Here is a 22,502-nt window from a genome sequence, read left to right as displayed (position 1 = left end):
CACACACCACTAATATAAAAACACTATATGAAAGACTACTATACTATATTGCTTGTAGATGTTCCTGACTTAACTATAGATGGTATCCTGATACACCCATTTTAAGTTGTAAATATTGTTGAGATAAAACACATGGAACACACTGAATTTGCTGAACCCCACGGCTTAGCAGTTCACATGGGTTGTTTGTCCTGTCTTTCTCTTGATGACTGGCAGTTGTAGCTACTGCACAAGCAAGAGAGAAGCATTTTGACAATTGCTGAGCTGGGAAAATAATAAGGTTCAAAGTTTGAGGTATAGGTCCTACTGATTGCATAGTATTTTCTTTCTGCCATGAACTAGGAAACCATAAGCTGACCTGTTGTAAGTTAAGGAGAACCTGAATTAAACAATTTCATGTCTAAAAATTCATAAAAGCTAAAATTCCATTTTTTTTTCCTGAAAGGTAAGTTCAGTATCAAAATCAAACTTCAGGAAATAAAGTTTGTTCATCAAAAAATGAGTATTAAAATTAGAATCTGGCTGTATTATAATTAGAACCATCATCAAGTGATATTAAGGACTGGCTACAGAGATGTAAGCAATTGAGTAGCTTTGTGTAGAGCATGAGATTGCATTTGTGACTTCTTAGTGGATGTTGGCTTGTGACAGTGAGCAAGTGGATTGTACTGTGTCCCAACACTGAGGGAGTTAAGCTGTGAGAATTGATTGACGTCATCAGGGAGATGCTTAGTGAACTTCAAAATCATTCCTCATTAGGAGGTGTCTGACTGCAAGGTGGTCTCTTTCTCATTATCTGCTAGTTATATCAGGACTGGACCACTCAGTACAGGAGAATGACAAGCAGGTGAGGTGATGTTTTACTGTATCACAGTGTTATACTCTAGCGATGGGCTGGAACAAGACAGGTAGGTCTAATGAGTCACTGGATCTGATGGGTCTTTACACACACTTCTGTATGTTAACCAAAAAAAGTCTCAAAGTGCAGTGGCATGCTAGTGTGATCCTGGAAAATGTACTGCTTCAATTCGGAGAACAAGTCATGTTAAAGGAATTGTTAGATTAAGCCTGTTTTCCTCACCTTTGTTTAAAGTACTTAAATTGATTAAAGTCCTTAAATGTTAAGGTTTGTTTTACCATTTCTAAATAGTTTGAGTGTAATTTGCAGTTCACTTAGTTAATTTCCTCAGAACTCTGTTTTTCCAGAGAAGCCTAATAATACTTTGAGACACTCTTGCAACGTTGGTCATGCCCTGAGTCCTTGCAAGATGAAAGGCTGACGCATGCAAACGGACATTAAGGTGTATGTTTTTACAAGTACTTCAGCATGTCAGACCTTGAATTTAGAGCACACAGTGGCTTGGTACTCTGTCACTGCATATTTTCCCCATTACACAAGGACTTCCTGTGCAGATGACAAAATTCGTTTTCAGCGCAGATGTTTTGGTGACTAAGTTTTGTAGAAGCATTTTAATCAAATGCATCTTACAATGTTTTAGAACTTTTGAACAAATTAAACCTTTCTTCTTGCTTCTCTCTCTTTCTTTAAAAAAAAATGTAACTTTGAAAACTCAGATTTCTTTCCCCATAAAAGAGAGATAATGGTCAAATAAAGCATTTGAAATCAGGGTACTTCAAATTGCTTAATGTTTGGGCCTCAGTCAGAGTATGGGAGGGTCTCTTATGAGTTAATGTTTTGAATAATAGTCATAACTTCACTGGTGTGACTGTAGATGGAAATCTTCAGGTCTATCAGTTTTTGTTTTTGTGTTTTTTTTTTGTTTTTGTTTTTTTTTCATGTCAGGCATAAGCACGATGAGCTTTTGTTTTATTTGATCACCTAATACTCTATTCATAAAACTGCTGGACTTGACATTATACATTTGGAAGCTATTTTATAATTGGTAAATTGTAATTTTCCAGTTTGGGTAACCACTCTTTTTTTCTTTCCATCTTTGGATATTTAAATTTGGATTCAGTCCTTAATGTATCCTTGTAATCTGAAATCTAGGAAGCTGGGGAAATGATGGATAAATCAGCTTATGAAATACATTTAGTGATGGTTAAATGAACTGAGGCTAGTCACTCTCATGCAGTTTAACTCCTCCATGCAAAAATAGTAAGAGATGAATGAGGAAAGAAATATAGCATGTGACCCGTGCCCCTCCCCGGGGGGGGGGCAACAGAAAACAGAGAGGTGCTACCAAGTTGACATCAACAATCCTCAAGTCATGTGAGAGTTAATGCCCATTCTGTTACCCCTTAGTCAGTTTTTCTCCCATTTTCTGAGAGTTTTATCCAGAACTGAGATATGAACTGCAAAAAGAAAATACATACTACGTTGTTCTCAGGGAATGATCAATGGTCACCAGCCTTGATACTCATCAGCTTTGAAGCATTGTGCATCTCAGGTCTTACTTAAGGTCAGCTAGTCAGAATCTGAAGTTCATCAACATCTATATAGTTCCTCAGACACCAAGCCTTAGAAGGATAGACAAAACCAGGGTTGAAATCTCTGTACAGGTCCCAAAGGGACTGATTAAGATACATCATGGAAATCATGCCCTTTAGAAGACTGTAAAGGTCTTCCAAGAGCCCGCTGATCTCAGGACGAACAACACAGCAACTCTAGTACATGAGAGAAAGACATTCAGAGACCCTTTTGATTGCAGACTCTATATGGGTGGACTTGGAACCCAAGTTTTTATAATCCCCACAAAACAAAGGCATCCCTTCTTCACTCTTTCACAATCCGCATTAGCTAGATCAGAAGGAAACATTTTTATTAAGTGTTGAAATAGCGAAACCTGTCTCAAATCCATGGGCCCAAAGGTACTGCTCAGCCATAGGGCAGACCTCCCCGTCCTGTTTTGTTGATCTATTAACTTGTTTCTAGTTATATAAGCTACTGTACATTGGACTTCAGGATTTACATTAGTTCAGTTCTTACGCAGCCAATTACAAATGCCACAGAGTGAGGATGTAGTTAATACTTCCCCGGATGGCGGCTTCCTGGGTCCTACTACTTACCTCATGAATAGTCCTGCACTAGTGTACATAATTTAACCTTAGTAAAGACATTTTATTTGGGTGGGTCTGAGAACAGCACTGCTATCATTACTCTGCAGCCTGGTATGTGGGTTGTTTATTTGCTAGTGAACTGAGTTTTTCATATCCATTTGATAATGGCCCCTTGTCAGGCATATGGGTTGCCCATGTTTTCTTCCAGTCCACTGGTAGTCTCTTGGTAACTGTTTTCTTTGCTGTGCTGAGGTATTGTAGGTCAGTGAAACCCCTTAAAAACTAAAATATAAAGTTACAATGTGACCCAGTCATCCCACTTTTGAAATATTTAAGGAAATTGAAATCAGTATGCTAAATATATGGTTGTAATCTCACGTTCAGTTCAGCATTGTTCAAAATATGAGAGAACCTAAGATCCCATTAACGAATGATCAAATAAAAAAATGTGGTGTGGATACATACACAATGAAATATTAAAGAATTATAGAGTAAAGTGATAGGAATTAGAAGCTGTGGTTGGGTGAATGAAGATGGAGAAAGGATGTATATCAGAGTCTAGGGTGATGTGATAGAAATGAGAAGCCAGAGTTTAGAAGGAGAATGGGGAGAGGAAGGTGTCTACCAAAGTCTAGTTTAGACTAGAGAAATAGCTATTGGGAAGCTATTGTGCGATCTCTGAGTAATGATATGTATTTCAAAATTTGCTGAAAGAATAGGATTTTTAAACTTTTTTTTTTTAGTGCTATGGGTTGAGCTCAAAGCCATATTATACATAGTACTCAACTCTCTACTGAGCTACACACCCAACCTTGAAGAACAGATTTTTGATGTTCTCATGACAAAATTAGTGGCATATGTTACTATCATAATTGATTATCTTTTACTATGAGCATATAAGTCAAAAGATCACATTGTATCACCATCATATACACAATTACCACCTGTCAATTGAAATACATAAGTATATGTATATGAAAAAAAGAAACATTGTTGACTACGGGGTACTTTACCTTAAGATGATGTTAAAAAGCATGTCTCGGATAAAATATGAAGAGTCTGACAGTGCTCTTGGATTTCCTTTACCATATTGTGGTAGAAATTACTGTACCTAACCCATCTCAGTCATGTGACCTTAGCATTCAGAGGTAATATTCACAGACCTGTCTTAATTTAAATAACTGTCTAGTGATGCTCTAAAGTAGGCAGAACAACTGCCTACTTTTAGAGTTACTTTGCATGAGGAATGTGCCTCCTGGATGAAAGCTGGGGCTATTGGCATGTCTTGGATGCTCAACTTGTTATCCCCTATTGCCACTCTAAGGCATCAGTATCTTCTCCAAGCTATCTATCTATCTATCTATCTATCTATCTATCTATCTATCTATCTATCTCTTTGTTTTCAATGCCTATATGTATGAGACCATACTGTTGACTCTTTTGCTGATGTATGAGTGTCATAGTTTTCTTCAGAGCAATGCTATAACAAATGACTGCTTCTGCCCAATAAAGAGAAGGAAGGTACACAGGTACACAGACTTCAAAAGCTTAGTTGGGAGCTAGAGAAATTCTTATTGGTTCAAAGCACTTGTTGCTCTTGCAGAGGACTCAGATTCAATTCTCAAGCAACAATATGACAACTCCCCCCCACACACATACACACACAAACACCTGTGTGTGTATGTGTATCTCCAAGCCAAATGTTCATGGGTATAAACTAAAAATAAGTAAATATTTAAAATAAAAGTTGTAACTTAATTTTTTTCAATGCTTTACTTCTAATGGTGGTTTTAAAACGTTTTAACCTCCCTTTTAGCCCACCACCCACCAGAGGTAGTGGCAAAGAAAGGATATGGGGGATGTGAACATGTTTAGAAAGGGTTTTTGAAGCAACTCTTTTATGTGTTGTCTGGAAATTGGCAGTTTAGTTCACAGATGTCAGCAGCAGCAGCTCCATCCACTGGCAAACAACTCACGAATATACCAGCAGTCCAGTTCTGTAGAGTTGGGATAGCAAACATGAATCAGCAGTGGTGGCACAACTTAGCAGAGACAGCCAGGCCTCAGCCTCAACACAAGCCAGCAGGAGGGACCAGCAGGAATGCCAGGAGAAGTTCTCAGTTGTGCCTCTCTCAGAGAAGCAAAGACCAGTGAAGACTGGAGACCAACTTTGCACAGCTAGCTCTATAAGCAAGCCTAGCTCAGCACCTCCCTCTCCAGCACAATCTGTTGACTCCTTTTTTATACTCCCTCTAAACATCACATGTCCTCCAGGATGTGCATCTGTCTCAGCTGACATTACTGCCAATCAGTCAGAGTCTGTGGAAGTGGAAAAAAAAAAAAAAAAAAAAAAACCACAGCAAGCCGCAGCACACCACCAGAAGCTTATGGTGTGTTTCTTTTTATGGAGTCGGGACAACTGGAGCTCAATTACACAGTGTAAGACAGACCAATACATGCATGTCCTTAGTGAAGAGTCTCTTATCACGTGTCCTTTCATATGCTTGCTTTAGCAAAACATCCTTTCACCTGTGCCTGCTTCTACAAACTTTTTTCTCAGGAGTCTGCCTTAGCCTTTCACCTGTGTCCACTTCAGCTAAACGTTCCTTCACATATTTGGCCCAGCAAAACACCATCTAACCAACTTTCCAAAGAACGCTTAAGTTTCTAGTTCAAAAGGTTAGCTGCACATGGTGCCATGCATCTGAAATCCCAGCACTTAGGAGATAGTGACATAGTGACAAGAGAGTCTCTTATTCAAGGCCAACCTAAAATACACATCAAATTCCAGTTCAGACTGGGACGCACAACAAGACCAAGGAAACAAAGAGCTTTCCCCTGATATTTTAGGGTTCTGTTTTTGAAGTTATAACTTCAGGATGATAAAAAAAAAAGAGGCAGTAAAAATAAGAAACCAAAAGTTCCAAGAGGTCACATGGGATTCCCATTTACTTGGCAGTATATTCTCCTAGATATGCTATATTAAATTTATTATTATCACTGTGCATGTGCGCGTGCGTGCGCGCGCGCGCGTGTGTGTGTGTGTGTGTGTGTGTGTGTGTGTGTGTGTGTGTGTGTGCATGTCAGTCAAAGGGTAAATTTGTAGAATTGGTTTTCTCCCTCCTCCACCTTTATGTGGGGTTTGGGGATTGAACTCAGGTCATGAGGCTTGCTTGCAAGTGTTTTAGCCTCTAAACTGTCTCCCTAACTCTGGATATGTTATCTTTAAAATGTATTGACTACCATGAATGAATCTTCAACCCTGGAGCAGTATTAGAAATCTTCACCCCTGGAAAGAGTCAGGCTGTGCTTTCATAGCAACAGTGGCTCATCTGAGAGCTCTGTTCAGCAGTCAGTGGCCTTGTGAAAATGCAAAATCACCTTACAGTCGAGTGATGAACAGCCACCATTTGGGGATATCAAGAGGGAAGCTGAAGTCTATCCTTTGTAGAGTTAAATCTACCTTTGAGAGAGGCAGGTCACAAATTCAGACCTCACAGGGAGACTCAAAACCTCTTGGGAATAACAGGATGAACGTATCTATGTATGCAAAACACCAGAGGAGTTTTCTGTCTAGAACTTTGGTGCAAAGCTTGCCCAGGTCAGGTACTTTAAAATTTTTAAAAATGTAATCTTTATCTCCAAAAATGTCCAGTGAGCTAGAAGGATTTATCTTTATCCATTTGAGAGAAGGTGATATGTGCAATCATTAGTATTCAGTACAGCAAAGGGATTTAACCTATGAAAAGTGATGCTTAGATACCAGCATCTTATGGTGTAACAGGCATGGATGCTGCAAAGTGTGCCAGGTATTATAGAAGTCATTTGTCTATAAAAGCTCCAAGGAACCATTGGTGATGGGAGGAACTGACGGTAAAATAAAGTATTCTGGTACATTTGAAGGATACCACGGACGGAACAACAATTACTTCACAGCTATGGTTACTTACCTATTAGAATGGAAGTATATTAATTTTCTTTTTTGAGATCAGGTTTAGCTGAGACTGGCCCTAAACGAGCTCTGTTGCAACAGGAAATCCAGGCTCTCCTTAAACTTGAAAACTTCCCACCTCAGCTTTCACAAAAGAGATGAGTGATGGCATTTGGGTAAATTTCAATACACTGGAATCAAAATGTCATTTTCTGATCTACTCTTACTTTAATAGACACGTTTTCAGTTCTACTTTTAAATGGGCCTTTAATTTACTTTAATGTAAAAATGTGTTGAAAAATAACAGCAGTACTGCATTAGTGATTTCCTTTGTGCAGGAAGAGTCATCACAAAGTGAATAGGAATCAGAGCGATCAGTAATGTCTGTTCATGAAGCAGGGAACCTCCTAAGATGTCTCCGTACTTTTTCCTGGTTGTAATAGCTTTGTCTCAATAGATGATTCATTATGCTCAGATTCTGCTATTCCCTCTGTTGCCAGTAGGCTCTTATTAAATCACTAACATTTGTCATATTCTTGCCACCAGAGACAACTGTAGAATTTATGGTCCTCACCTCCAGATTTCAGCCCCTATAATGTTAGTTGTTGAAAAATAAACACGATGCCTGGGACCATTGCTCAGTGACAGCATTCAGAACTAGCAGGTCCTGGGTTTGAGCTCCAGCACTGGAGGGCAAAAGTAAGTTTGAAAACATTAGAGGAGGATGGGTAGCTCCAGAGCAGGCGGGAGCAATTGGAGGCACGGACTGCCCTATTTTCTATAGACGTCTGTACTTAAGTGATTATAGAGAGGTGTGTGAGAATGCTGACAGAAGGTTTGGTGTTGGTGATTTGTACATTGTTGTTTAACATTGTCACAAGCTCAATGTCAATGCCTGTAGATACTTCTAATATGCTAAAGAAAGTGCTTGAAGACTTCCATGTTACCACTGGCAGAGCTGTGACTGAATGCACTGCTAACTCCATGAAGGTCCCCAATTTTCTGAATATCCCCTTTGCTCATCCCTTCGTGAGGAAATACTTTTATCTGTGCTTGGCTACCGGAGACAATCATGGACACCAGTCATAAACAAATAGGCACGTTGAATTTTTGTCTGTCTTTGCTGCTCAACTCTGTGTGACATTAGTTAGGTCACATCATCAGGACTTCTCTTTTTAAATTTTATTTATTTATTTATTTATTTTTGTGGTAATGTGATAGCTCGAATTTCTGACTCAAGTACTCAGTGCCCTCTGGTGTTGTTTCCACATTGCTAAATTTAATGAAAATCAGACAAGGATCCAGATGTATTATTATCTAGCAAAATGTGTTTCTTATGGACAGTGATTTTCAAACCATGAGAACCTATTAGAGAAATTCTCAAACAAGCTTCTGGGATGAACACAGTCAAAAAAGGCATGGTACACTTCAGCTCACATATTTTATTTGAGATGAAGATACCATCAAAGGAAAAATAAGGTCCATGTTTCAAAAACCAAAGCCACTTTAAAAGCACTTGAATTTTAGACTTCTAATCTCATGAGCTGATGCTAATATTTTGGTGTCCTAGTAGGGTCCAGCATAGATGGCAGCAGCATATCTGGAGTAATAGACTCTTTGGGGTACAACAGAGATCGATGGAATAAGAAACTGTTGGTTGGACCATGAGGCCCACTTTTATAAGCTTTCCAGGAAAATCTGGTTGCTGGTTAAAGTTTGAACATGGAAGCTCTTGACCCTCTCAGAGATACTTTATAAACAGACCTCACTTGATTCCCCTTATTGTCTTGTGAATGTCACTTGGACAAGTACGTTCACTCCCATTTGACACAAGGTGGCCTTTCATATATGAGTGATGGTTGTTTGCACTCTACTTCCTGGAATTCTCTGTATAGCATCCAAACATCAAATCAGCCTCTCCTCCACTACACTCTTACTACCTATTAGGGGGAAAATCCCATTACCCATGTTCTTTTAAGTCGTCCAAAGCAATGTTCTCACTGATGCTACCTTGTTCAAAAGGATGAATCTGCTTTTGATGTCTAATGCAGACATTTTTAAAGGGGGCAAAAAGGTAGAATGTGTCTTAGTAAACACTTAAAAAAGAAATTCAGAAATATGGAAAGGAAGGAAAACCTGAACTCACCAGGATTTTATAACTCGTTAATGTTTAGTTCGTTTAGATGAGTTATAATTTGTACAAATATAGAATTATGTAATAAATGCAACTTTTTGGACTTTTAAAAATCTATCCACATATCTTTATTGTATTAAGATGCACCTAAAAGTACTTTTTAAAAGATTTATTTATTTTATGTCTATTAGTACATTGTAGCTGTCTCTAGACCAGAATAGGGCATCAGATCCCATTACAGATGGAAGACTTAAAAGAACATGGGTGATGGGATTGTCTCCTTAATAGGTGTAAAAGAGGTTAATGGTGGAGAGAATGACTTGATGTTTTCATGCTATACAGAATGTGCTTGCTGGGAATTGACTCAGGACCTCTGGAAGGGCAGCCAGTGCTCTTAGCTGCTGAGCCATCTCTCCAGCCCTAGAGGTATTTTATAATTATAGCAAGTAGAGTTCTCCAGAGATATGGGGTCAGTAAGATATATCTCTCAATATAGATAACAATATCATCTATATCTATCATCTATCTATCTATCTATCTATCTATCTATCTATCTATCTATCATCTATCTCTATACCACTATTTAATAGAGACTTATTTTTAGGACTTGGGTTACATAATCATGGTGGCACCTAAACTCCAAATCTGCAGACTAAGCAGAAGGCTAGTGAATTGATGAAAGGTAATATTAAAGTCAAGTTCAAAGGCAGTCAGCTGGGAGAATTTCCTTTTCTTCCTTGGGAGAGATTAGTCATATTTTATATTTGAGTCCATACAACAGCAGGCTATCTGCTTTGTTCAATTCTACTATTACTTTAAATGTTATTTTCAACTAAAAATATCTTCATGATGGCATCCAGATTTATTTGATCTAGCACTATGTCCTAGACAAGCTGACACATAAAATTATCCTTCACAACAGTGCTATCTTTAATGGTTGTATGTATTTTATATATTAATATATAAAATGTTTATATATTAATATAGTATATTACATATACTATAACCAGTACCCTAAGATAGTCATTTAGGTTGCTTTTAGTGTTTCCACCTTCAGCTATAACACATCTTTGGTTATTTACTTATTCTTCTTCAAATGATGTAATAAACACAGAGTGAAATTCAATGCATGTTTTATGTATTTATGCTTAAAGATTTGATTTCATGTTGACAGGTTGTATTTGCAGAGGTTTTCCCCCTTGAATGAAACACTAGTCTTAGGAGGAGGAGCTGTGCTAGGTCTACCTCGATTTTTCCCTTTTCATTACAGCCTGTCAGACCATGGGAACTGGCATGATGCTGAGTTCCTGGGCCACCTCCTCAATAGAAGAAGTGGCAGAGGCTGGCCCTGAGGCACTTCGCTGGATGCAACTGTACATCTACAAAGACCGTGAGGTCAGCAGGCAGCTAGTGAAGCGAGCTGAGAAGATGGGTTACAAGGCCATATTTGTGACTGTGGACACCCCTTACCTGGGCAATCGCTTTGATGATGTGCGGAACAGGTTTAAGCTGCCACCACAGCTCAGGTAAGAATGATCTCACAGACCCAAGTGGAGTTTCTCTTTTCCTTTCATGGGCCACCTCCAGAAGCTGCTTGCTTTTCTTTCATCCATCCATCATCCTTCCTTCCTTCCTTCCTTCCTTCCTTCCTTCCTTCCTTCCTTCCTTTCTTCTTCCCTCCCTCCCTCCCTCCCTTCCTCCCTCTCTCTCTCTCTTTCTTTCTCTCCTTTTTTCTTTCAGTTTGCAAGTAGATAGCACAGAGTAATAGATCTCCATAAAGACATTAACTATAGAGATATTAACGTTATCATTAAAGGGGTCTCACTGGAAATAATTGCCTTCCTGTTTTAGAGAAAGTACTGCCATACATCTGCTTGGGGATGCCACACATTTGAGCTATTCCAGCAGGAGGGATTACTGTATATTTGTAAAAGTCAAAAGATTTTATTACCAACGTGCATTAAAGTTTTCGAGAAATATGAAACAGCATACAGATAAGTTTTGTATAGGTCACAGTTTTATTATTGTGGTGCTGGTACCCTATTTCTCTGTGGAAACCAAAGACTCACATTCATTGTTTAATTTTAGTTGACGTAGGAACAACTAGAGGGAGAAAGACTGAAAAAAGGACAAAGACATGGAGGCAGAAGAAGCCATGAAGTTGATCCTTTATCTTCTACTTCATTTTCTTCCTCTTTCTTGTGGTTCATCCATGGATCAAGACTCATTGATTCACTCACTCATTCATGTTGACAAAAACCATGCATCAAATCATCTAAAGTTGAACTGATACTTCATCAGAACATTCAAACTTCTATTGACTTTGAACTCTGACTTCTCTGGTAGCATCTTAGGAAATTGAGTCAAAGCCAGGGCCTCAGTGGAGCTCAGTGAGAAGACTCCAGGTTCCTTCAGCTCTAGCATCTTTCCCCATTGCTTTTTCTTTCCATACTTTATACCAACCAAAAGGGGCTCTTCTGCAGTTTTCATATGATTAGTGATAGATGTGTGGCGTTCCTTGGGACTATATATATTTAAACAGACATCAAACTTTTGTGTTAGTGGATGATATTTGATGTCGGGTGACTGTGGATTCCTTCCAGAGAGTCTAGGCTCATTCCAAAGTGGCCGCTGCCTACTCTGTCGACATTTTGTTTGTGCTTGAAACAACTAGGGCTTTAAAGATGCAAGAACTATAAAAGAATAAAAACAAGGGAAGTCACATGTAAGCATCCTCTGTTTACCTTCTGAAGGAATTCAAAATGAACAGAAACAAAGCTCAAGTCAGGTTTTCCCAAAACAAAGACAGATCACTGGAAATGTGACTTCAGTGTGCATTATAGACAAGAGTGCCAAGACTTATGTAAGGACCACAAAACTGTAATTTACTGTAGCCACCAGCATACTTAAGAGACTTTAAAGTACCTCACATAAGATTTTGCTATTGTGCTGTGTGTCAACTAGTGATGTAATCAGTGGGAATGCTCGTCACTCCCAGACATGTTTTGTGGATATCATTTTTGTATGTGGTACCTCAAGTAAGCTAACGAAAGACTTGCTGGTAAAACTAGGCAACAAGTCTGATGAATAGGCTGCCTAGATATGATGTAGGGACCAAACATCGTCCAACTTCTCTACTATGCAATCTGTTCTCAGCTTCTTTAATTTGACTGCCTACTTTTAATAGACTTTTTAAAATAATTGGTTTTGCACTGCCACAGTTTCCTTCAGGAAACACTCGTATTTCCCTTTGGTCATTTGTGAGTCAATGTCCCATTTCCTCTTTTCCTAATGACATCACTCTTGACAACTGTGATAGTGATAGAACAGTGGAGTTTGCTTTGTGCTTCCTGCTCTGGGTAGCAAAGGCATAGGTATCTAGTCCTGTGGGCAGGAGAATATTGTCCTGTATCCTGACTGGGACCCCTTGCTTCTCAACGCAGGGTGACTGCATGATGAGCCGCAGGCCCTCCCCCTCCCCCCTTTTCCTTTGCCTCTGGACTTCTGCCCAGATGATGTGGAGAGCCATGAAACAAAGACTCCTTTCAGCTGTTAGTGTTCACAGGAGTGGCCCAGCTTGTCACAGGTCTGTTCTGAAGAAGATCAAATCGCGAGCAACACATCCAGGTTATGGGGAACATGTAAAAAATCCTGCAGCTGGGCACACCCCATCTGAGCCTCACACTGGGGGAGCTTGTCCTGAAGGCATCAAGGCAGCCAGTGGCTCCTGCTCAGCAGCTCAGTGATCCACATTCTGTTAGAAGACAGAACACAACAAACACAAACTGGAGGTCAAGCCTTCCTTTTGAGGCTTCATTCAGTCCCACCCCCACCCCCCAATTCATCTGTGAACAGCCCGATATGAAATCAGTTTCTTTTTGCACTGACCTGACTCATAGAAGGTGAAGCCTGCTTTTCAGAAGTGAGGTTTGGCAAGGGAGGGAGACAGGAAATCCAGGGGAGAATGAGTCGCTAAGCCTGGCTCCTTCCAGCCCTTGCTACTTCCTCTGCCCGGGTGGAGGGGAGGGCCCTGACTCTTGGCACCCGGGAGCAGAGAGAGTTCAGAGGGTTGGTAATGGCCACTTGGTCTATATGCAAAACATATGCGTGTGTGCTCTTTACAAACCATGCAAGTAAGAGACAGAAGGGAAGTCCTCTCTTGGGGATAAAATAAAGCCAGTTTACCACACGGATTCCGCAGCCTGTGAGGCAGAGGCCTTTTGCCTTGCCCATGCTCCATGGACATCATTCATTACTTGGGTTAATATTTGTCTTTTCCCCTCCTTCCACGGTCCCAGACAGTTTAAGGAAAAGTGACGAGAGCGAATCATTGTTAGGAATATACACTGAGTCAGAAGGTGTCCATCCGCACCTGATCCTGGAACCCAATACCTTCCACAGAAAAATGAACTTGGCAGAAAGGACTGAGTTAAGGATCTTGAGATGGGAGATGATCCAGTTTCATCGCATTGGACATTATATGCAATGAAGAGCTTTTGTTAGGGAGAGACATTCATGCTGGGCAGAGGAGTTGCAGAGTTTGGAATCATGTGGCTCGGGGAAGCTGGGCTGTCCACTCTGAGAACATATGGGGTTATCTATTCTTGTCTAGATAAACAAAGAGATTGGACACCCTACCTACCTTAAGTTGAGCTCACAGAAAACTATTTTGGTCTTTCTAACCATTGAAAATATAATACATATGTAACATTCCAGTTTATTTTTATGTATATGAGTGTTTTGCTTGCATGTGTATCTCTGCAGGGTGGTGTCCCACTAAGTCAGAAGCAGGCATTGGGTCCCTTGGAACTGGTGTTATCGATGGTTGTGAGCTGGCATGTAAGTGCTGGGAATGGGACATGGATCTTGGAAAAGCAGCTAGTGTTCTTCACAGCTAAGCCAAATCACCAGCTCTCAAATTTGCAACATTGTAAATCTCTCCGTCTGCGGCCATTTGTTACAGCAGCAACGACAAAATAAATGTAACCTTATTGAGTTCATTTTTATAGTAGCTTTACAATGAGATCTGCCCTTGTTGCCACACTTAACATGTGTATTTGAGCCTCAGCCAGTTGGTTTCCCTCCTATTGTATCCCGTTGTCTTCCTTGATTTTACACTGTACTTACATTCCAACAGACTTGACACATTTACATGTTGTTTCTGTGATGCATGGAGAGCTTTTACTCTCTTCTTTACTGCTGTTCCTTAACTATCTAAAACAGCGACAGATAATAGTAGGTGTTTGGCATGTAACTGTTTAATCAGCATATGAAATTTATTAATTCATATGGGATTTCCCCAATATAAGATAACTAGGAAAAAGTTGAACAGGATCAGAACTCCAATTTTATGGTTCTGGTCTATCTTTAGATCACTCAGCCACACTGAGGAGGAAGTAACCAGGGTATGCTCTAAACATTGTGCTTTCCTAAGCACAGAAGAAAGGCTGACTGCCTGTCCTCATCTCCTGTGAATTGTGAATTTCTTTTCTTTTCTGTACTGATGAAATTGCAAACTTAGCTGATTTGTATTTTGCTTTACTTTATTTTGGGAGTTTTCAGTAAAGAGATGTGGCTTTATTCTTAGTATTACATTATCAATATTTATAAATCATGTTACTATCAATGTTCATTCTTATTAGACTATTAGTTTCTTTAAACGTATTTAACTTTAGTAATTATTACTGTTGTTTGATACTGACTTACTAAAATCAAAGCCAATTTCTATGTTAGATTAAAAACTATATCAAGAGCCACTCCAGGGATAACAATTCCTTTACAAGGAAGAAAATTGATCTCTTTGTGGTATTTACCAGCTCAGGATTCTGAAAATTAAATTCTAAATTGTTTTAATATTTTGATGTTGTATTTTTCATTCCTTACAGAATAAATATCAGAAGGTAGTTTAAGGTTTAAGGATAATGTCTCTATATACATACATATATTCATTTATGTATATATATATTATCTTATATACATATATGCATATATATATATATATATATATATATATATATATATATATATGTCACAATCTGAATAAAAATAGCATTCCTGGCAGTTTCTTTCAGAACCATCAGTAAAACACTCTGTCGTGGTTCTCTGTCAAGATATCTGAAAACTTTTTCTTGGCTTCTGGCTTTGAACAGAGTTTAGAGTAACAACAAGGCTTCATTGTGCCCTGAGATTTCTGTAAGGCAACATTCATTCAAGTGTTGATCTGCATTGCACGGTCCAAGAATAACAACAGTTATTTATATAATTTTATCCATGTTTCTGTTTTTTCCTATCCATCTCACCCTTTCACCCGCCCCTGCTGAAGCACTGCTGCCTGTTTGGAGTGGGGGCAGGGACACATGCAGATGGTTTCCCTTTTTTTTCCCCCTCCTTGTCTGATGATGGCATAGATTGTGCTTTTTTTCTTTTAACAATATTATTTATGTTTGGAGTTTAGTATTATTGATGCAATGGGATAAGTTTCTCTCCCAAGAATATACTTATTGAACAGAAAGCTTAATTTAATTCACATTAAGGAGACCACAGAAGGCCTAGGACTGTGACACACTGTATAACCCTAAGTGCTTTGACAAATGGAAAAGCTCAAGCATTTCATTAAAAGCCAATAACTATATGGGCGTCAAGTATTTCAGGGTGCTTATGTCTTATGTCCATGAATCTACAGGAGTATGTTAGTTCTACTAAGGAAGTTGCCATGATACAAGGGCTTGGTTAGGGTTGTTTGAAACTGAGAGTTAATGTCCATGGGATGGTTTGTCCTCCCTAACTACTCCATCCATCATTTTAGCAGAAATGCCCCAAAAGTGTAAAGTAAGTATCAACCTGTTTTGTATCAAAAGAAGATCTACAAGTAATTTGAAAATAAAATTCCTAGATAATTCCATCTGCAGACATGCAGTTTTAGTCATGGCTCTAGGATCTTTGCTGCATTCAGTGACAGAGATGGGGGGGGGAGGGGAATGAGCTGGGATGAATCCAACAGTTGTGTCCTCACACAAGAATGGCTAACAGCTCAGTTAAAGTGTGTAGGAGAGCAAGTTGAGTTCCAGCGATTCAAGAGAAGTCTTTCATGTGATTAATGTGTAATTAATGGGGGACTGTAGATTGCTCAGCCACACAGAAGGGGCCATTTGCATGTCCACTTTGCCAGTCATCCATGGGGTATGATCAGAACTGCAAGCAGAGTGAACTTTGTCTTTAGCTTGGGACACTGTCCAGATACATCCAAGAAAGGCATTCTAGAGCAAAGAAGAGAATATCAAGCATAGGGGATCCAGTAGTAGAATCCTGGTCATGAGTTAGAGAACCACTTGGTCAACTAGATCAACAAATTAGAGTAGAAGAATTTGATAGCTCAGCAGTAGCATGTCTACTCTGTGGTTCCCTGGGAACAAAACAGCTACTGGCCCAGTGTATTTCAGAAGATGATGAATGTTAACATATAAGGAAGTACAAGCAGGAGAGGGAGGGAACAGAAAAGGTTTTGTGAAGGCTGGTAAGACTGTAGGCAACATACTTAGGTGAAGCACCTAATCCAGTGAGAACATTCTGGGATCATATGCATACTATATCTCAGAGTAATTCTACGCAGAGGGGCAGGAAATGACACTTCCAATTTACTGTGTGGTAATAAAGTCTGGCTTTAAGACATACACACACACACACACACAGACACCACACACACAGACACACACACAGACACACACAGACACACACAGAGAGACACATACAGACACATGCACACACAAACACACACACACACACACACACACACACACACACACACAAGAAAGAATGATGGTTGGTGATCACTTGATCACTTGAAAGCCAGGCTCTTGTTAAGTTTCTTTAGAAGTTAAGAGTTTGAACTAGTAACCAGGCAACCAGAGAGGACAGGAGGGAACTGAGGGACACTTCTTGATCCCCATCAAAGCCTACAGCTCAACACATGTAAGCCAAGAATATATAGTCAGCAGTCAAATGATCCAGACCAGATCCCTAATAATGTCCTGAGCTAGTTTTATTCTTGGTCACCTCATTCTGCATGTGAGTTACTGTTTTCTGTACAAAACAGGAGTTGTGGTGATTCAATGTTACCTTCTAAGAGATTTTCAAAAGGAGAAATGTGCAACCATGAGTATATAAAAGGGCTTTGTAAACCATAAAGCAAATGGTTTCTATTATGCTGAATTTGTGTGGCTGGCTGAAAATAGCATCCAGTCTATTGTCTGTAGTTGTAAACTGACTGAAACAGGAAACATTTGAACATGACCACATATTGATAATCAAAACCGATTTGTCTGAATAAAAACACTGATGTAAAGTAAACTTTAGGTGGATAGTTGAAATCACTGCATGGTTACAGTTAGAACATATTCCTACATCAAACTAGAAAACTTGCCGACAACCAACCCATAAATGGCTGAGTATATTTCAGAAAGGGGGACTCTTTTCCTTATTTTCACTGTCAGATATATGCTGTCTCTAATTCCTATTCCATGTATCAAGTCAGATATAAACTATCTCTAATTCAAATTCTATGTATCTATTCTAGGATGAAAAACTTTGAAACCAATGATTTGGCATTTTCTCCTAAGGGGAATTTTGGAGACAACAGTGGACTTGCTGAATATGTGACACAAGCCATAGACCCATCTCTCAGCTGGGATGATATTAAGTGGCTCAGACGATTGACATCACTGCCTATTGTTGCAAAGGGCATTTTGAGAGGTTTGTCATTTCTCTACTTTGCTACACACTGATTTTACAATCATTTATGGATAAAGTCATGGCAGATGTCCTATCATTTGATAGAACAAATGATATTGTAAATCGAAAGAAGTATAAGCTCCAATTTCTCTCCCAAAATATTTATGTATGTCTACATGCTTTCATGTCTGTATGTGCACTCTATGTATATAGAGCCTTCAGAGGTCAGAGGAGGGCATCAGATCTTATGGAACTGGGTTATTGGCACTTGTGAGCCACTATAGGTTCTGAGAACCAAACCTGGATCTTATACAATAGTAGTCAGTGTTCTTAACCACTGAGATCTCTCTGTAATCTTTCTAGACATCCAATTCTCTCTTTTGGCTTTAGTAAATCTCTTGATTATGGGCAATATTCTGTAATAGAGTTGGACTTTGACTAAATAGAAAGTAATTTTTTCCAAAACATTGGAATGTCATTGCCTTATTTTGGAGCTGTTACTGAGTCACAGAGCTTGACAGAACTCAAACAGAACATCATGAGCTCATGGCTTTATCTGATGACAATAGTAGTTGATCTTAGTCCAAAGAGAAGTTCCAAGGATGGCACTGTGGCTACCAGAATTATTTCAGGAGAACTTTTTTCTTTTTATTGCCTTCTTTCCCATGACTAATTTTTGAATGTGTCAGACTCTACAGAGTCTCTCTTTGGAGAATGGTAGAATATTGTAAAATTCCAAGTTACTAAGCTGTGGGTATTAATGGTAGAATATTGTAAAATTCCAAGTTACTAAGCTGTGGGTATTAAGAAATCAGGCTCTGAATTTGGCATTTGCATGTATTTAAATTTGCCTGGAAACTACAAAGATGATAATGACTGTTCAGTAGTGTGTTCATCCATAGAAATGTCTTCTTGCCTATAAAAATACTTAAAACATCTTAAAAAGAAGATACAGTCCTAGAGAAACTACCCAAAATAAGTTTAAAGTAAGGAGTTTGAGTAAGAAACTTTGATATGAGAGCATCTACTAAAACCTAAGAATCTAAAGATACAAACTGAACCTGAACACATGCCTTAGTGTCCATATGTGCACTCCATGTGCATAGAGTCTTCAGAGGTAAGAAGCAGGCATCAGAGCTTATGGAACTGGATTATAGGCAATTGTGAGCCAGTGTAGGTACTGGGAACTGAACCCCATGTCTTCTGCAAGAATAGTCAGTGTTCCCTATTCATGTCATGTGTTCCTAGTCTAAAACTCTGTGCATGTCATCTACTTTGATTCTATCATATAATTTATATAGAAGTGAAGCTCATGAAGGTTAAAGGAAGAAAATGAGTCCACTGCTACTCTGGAGTAGTGGAGGAGTGTTTAAACAGAGCTCAGTGTTAATTTTTGCTTTTCGATTAAAAGTAAGTTATATTCTTACCTGTTGAGCACTGTTGTAACAGAATTACTGTGGATTCTACACCTCAGTGTGCATCCTGCATCACACACTGCTTTAATTGCACTTATCTTACCAGTAATGACTATTACTCCTAATTTTTACAGCTATAATCAACAGTGGGGACAAAAGAAATTCAGCCTGGAAGTTCTGTGCCATTCATTCATCCACTTAGTTATTCATTTATTATGGTGGTTCTGTGCTAACTTTTGAAATACAACAACTTGATGGCCTTGACCAAAATTACAAATGTTTTTACAGGAGACAGATATTTGGGCAAGCATTTGGAGTATGATAAAATAGAGAAGACTCCGTTGGTGAGATAGAGATCTAGAGAGTAGACTGCAGTAGATATCAAGTGGTATCAAGTAATTTAAAGGTAGGCTAAATAATCCTATTTCAGGGTGAAAGTTGCCAGGATGAGTTTTGCAATTTTATCAGATAGCCAGACTGTTCCAGAGTGAAATATTAGTAGAATAAAGCAGCTGTAGGTAACAACTTAGGTAATACATACTCAAGCTAAAGAATGTCGACTTAAGGAGGCTTAGCATCCTAATTCATTCATGCCTGCTGCAATGACCCTCACACCATGTGCAGTCACCATTCTGGAGTCAGGGAGCATAGCTATTGTGTGGGCTGACTGTGTGTAAACTTAGAATAATGCTAGCAAGAGACTGGGCATGTGCAAGTGATTAGAAGAAGAATACAATTGATTCTAGAGGAACTAGCTTGAATACATAAGGATGAATGAAATTGTATTCTAGTTCCCAGGTTGACTCAATTAAACAGGGGGCAGATGAAATAACAAGGTCATTTCTGAAGTCTTTTCACTTAACTGGCATCACAGTTTTGGATTCTCAACTTACATCATTTCATACAACTTTATCCTGTGGCATATCGTGCAAATCTACCAACTTAGGTTTGATAACAAGTGGTCTATTGAAAGCCACTTGCACAACTAGATCTGTAACTTGCAATCACTGTACCTAGGACTGCCCCCACTCTATACCCCCAGCAACACCACCTCTCTTTGTATCCAAATGGATCATCTGGCTCATTTCTCCAGGCTTTCACAATATTTAGAATATAATAGATAAAGTGTTTACTAGGTAAAATGCTTGGTGAAAACAATGAGTCTATCTAATTAGAGAGAGCTCAAGAGGCAAGATGAAGAAAGTAGGGTTTGAAAGGAAGTTATTCATACATGTAAAGTTTATACTGTCTAGTTTCTCTGTAACTGTTTATTTCACTTATTTATTAAACAAAAATCATCTCCATGACAACAACTGTATCAAGTAACACATATGCTCAGCCTGAACTACAGGAAAAGCTAAGGCAGCTCTGAGAAGCCCAGTTCTCATCAATTCACACGTTTTCACCTAGAAGTTGTGTGGATGGAATGAGAACATTCCTTTCCATCCCCTGTCCTTCCCCTCCCCTCCTGTTCCTTTCCCCTTTTCTTCCGCCTTCCTCTCCTCCTGTCCCCTTCTCTTCCTTTCCTGTCTTTTCCTTTTCCTTTTTCTTTTTAGCAAAAGAACAGAGATTATGGTTTGGGAATATGACGCCATTGGTAGCTGGGAAGTTCTAGAAGCATCCACCCTTACTACCATTTTGGGAATTGCATTTTAACAGATGCAAATTGGAATGAGAGATGTAGTCTGTTGCTGTGGTTAAAATCTGCCCTGGGAGAACATTAACAAAGTTTCAACCATGTGCTTCAGACAGGATTTTGTCTTCCCTAGAACAAACAGAATCTATAAGCAAATTCTTAGTGCTTCTTAGAGTTTCCTTCCTTTCTTTTGTTTTTTAAACTGGCTATTTTTCACTTTCATTATGAGTTTTTGCTTTGAAGAAACACTTCTCTAATTAGATCTTTCCACATATACTAGGTTAGAAAATTCTTAACTAATATTACTTCATCATCACTGGATTATTTTCAAAAGTGTTGACACATATCCAAAATATTTTAGTTCTTAATCTTATGCAAGTTCTGAATCCCCAAATGTTTGAGGTTAGCTCTATGGGATTTAAACTAGCCTTTGGTAGTTTAAACATGTAAAGCAATGTATGAAATGACAGCACACTGTGCCCTAATGATTGTCTTTCTTAAACACTCAACTTACTTAAGGACAAAAGCACAAAAACAGAAGGCCACATCATGTTCTCTGAGGATTAGTGAAAATGTCAATGATTTGTAAATATTTTGCTAAGTCAGAACATTGTGACCCTTTAAGTAGCTTTTTGGTCTGAGTTATGAAATAAATAATTAAATTAAAAATTAAAACACAAACTCATGGGAAAGTTTCATAAGCAATTAACAAATAAGAAACCCTTTTATCTGACCATGTTTCTTCCTGTCTCACACACTCATAATTCCATCATAGCAAGCCATTCTCTCATTTGTCCAATGGCCTTGCAGTGCCTAGAGAACATAGAAAATGGCTCTCAGTGATCTGGATGGCATTATTTTTTAAAGTGTCATTTCTTCAAATGGAAGAGCCTGTCTAATTTTATCCTGACTAAAGTATGACTTCCTTGTTTCAAAACATTCCATAAGTGAGTCTTGTCCAACTTTCTCTACCTGCTCAATAGAGGAGCACCTACTCTTTTTCATCCCAAGAAGTAGCAGTTTCTTTATATCTGAGGGTCTAATGTGTCGTGGGCACTTTCTGAACACCGAACTTCTTCACTCCACAAACCCATATAATGTGGATCATTGTCTACACTGGGTGGTTTAAGACATTGGCTCAGAGAAGGCAAGGGATTCTCTGCGCACATAGCTGATGGGCTACTTGAAGGCAAATGGGATACTGTCCATATGCTCAGCTCTGGACTTAAACAATCTTAGTTACATTTTTTATATACATTTGGTTTGATATCTAGACAACCAGAGACAGCTACAGCACGTCAAAAGGTAATTTTGGCTACATCTGTATTTTTAACATCATACTGTACCATATATCCTTATGGCTGCAATGTCAAGTGTGGTGGCATCTGTCAGTCACAGGTGACTATATAAATTTGTAAAGGTTAAAGTAAAACTTCAGTTACTGAGTCAGGAGAGACCACATTTCAATTCTTTTTTTATTTTACTTTTTAGTTAGCATGCAAGATATTGCTGAGTTCCATTCTGAGATTTTAGAACCTAATTTGTACCTGTTTGGCTAGGCCTCTATCCCAATTTTCTCCCTCACCACCCTGGTCTACTTTCTACCTTTTTACACCTTCCACCCTCCTTTCTGTTTAC

The 22,502-nt window shown here is 38.8% G+C and overlaps 1 protein-coding gene across 1 annotated transcript in view; it reads left to right on the top strand.

The window, feature by feature from the left end:
- Nucleotides 1-22,502, top strand: part of Hao1 (hydroxyacid oxidase 1) — a 50,293-nt gene that overhangs the window by 12,784 nt on the left and 15,007 nt on the right. Inside the window, exons 3-4 of the mRNA XM_034495705.2 lie at nt 10,357-10,612; nt 17,659-17,834. Coding sequence (XP_034351596.1) covers nt 10,357-10,612; nt 17,659-17,834 — 432 coding nt within the window. The remainder of the gene's footprint in view (nt 1-10,356; nt 10,613-17,658; nt 17,835-22,502) is intronic.

The sequence above is a fragment of the Arvicanthis niloticus genome, chromosome 2 (genome assembly GCF_011762505.2).
Source record: "Arvicanthis niloticus isolate mArvNil1 chromosome 2, mArvNil1.pat.X, whole genome shotgun sequence".
In the NCBI taxonomy this organism is placed as follows: domain Eukaryota; kingdom Metazoa; phylum Chordata; class Mammalia; order Rodentia; family Muridae; genus Arvicanthis; species Arvicanthis niloticus.
This window is presented reverse-complemented; position numbering and strand designations above follow the sequence as displayed.